The 403-nt window shown below is 68.5% G+C and overlaps 1 protein-coding gene across 1 annotated transcript in view; it reads right to left on the bottom strand.

The window, feature by feature from the left end:
• Positions 1-146: 146 nt before the first annotated feature.
• The window catches only part of LOC108510301 (3-phosphoinositide-dependent protein kinase B-like), a gene marked incomplete at its 5' end in the record, with an annotated part of 15,304 nt that continues 15,047 nt past the window's right edge, over positions 147-403 (bottom strand). Inside the window, one exon of the mRNA XM_017839973.1 lies at positions 147-396. Within this exon, the coding sequence (XP_017695462.1) occupies positions 174-396 (223 nt within the window). The remainder of the gene's footprint in view (positions 397-403) is intronic.

Here is a 403-nt window from a genome sequence, read left to right as displayed (position 1 = left end):
AGGTGTGTGTGGGTGTGTCCCAGGTGTGCCCAGGTGTGTGTGGGCGTGTCCCAGGTGTGCCCAGGTGTGTGTGGGTGTGTCCCAGGTGTGCCCAGGTGTGTGTGGGCGTGTCCCAGGTGTGCCCAGGTGTGTGTGGGTGTGTCCCAGGTGTGCCCAGGTGCCCCCAGGTGCGCTCACCTGAGCTTGGGGTCCTTCCTGAGCAGCCCCCCGAGCAGGTGCCGCGCCTCGGGGCCGAGGGCCCGCGGGAAGCGCAGCTCCTGGCCCAGGATGAGCTCGAAGAGCCGCTCGTGGTCCTGGTTGTAGAACGGGAGGCGCCCGCAGAGCATCTCGTACATCACCACGCCCAGGCCCCACCAGTCCACGGCGCGCCCGTAGTCGTTGTCTTCCAGGACCTGGGGAGGGA

The sequence above is a fragment of the Lepidothrix coronata genome, unplaced genomic scaffold, assembly GCF_001604755.1.
Source record: "Lepidothrix coronata isolate B3197 unplaced genomic scaffold, Lepidothrix_coronata-1.0 Scaffold627, whole genome shotgun sequence".
Taxonomy (NCBI): domain Eukaryota; kingdom Metazoa; phylum Chordata; class Aves; order Passeriformes; family Pipridae; genus Lepidothrix; species Lepidothrix coronata.
The sequence above is the reverse complement of the archived record's forward strand: the minus strand, read 5'-3'. Positions and strand labels throughout refer to the sequence as shown.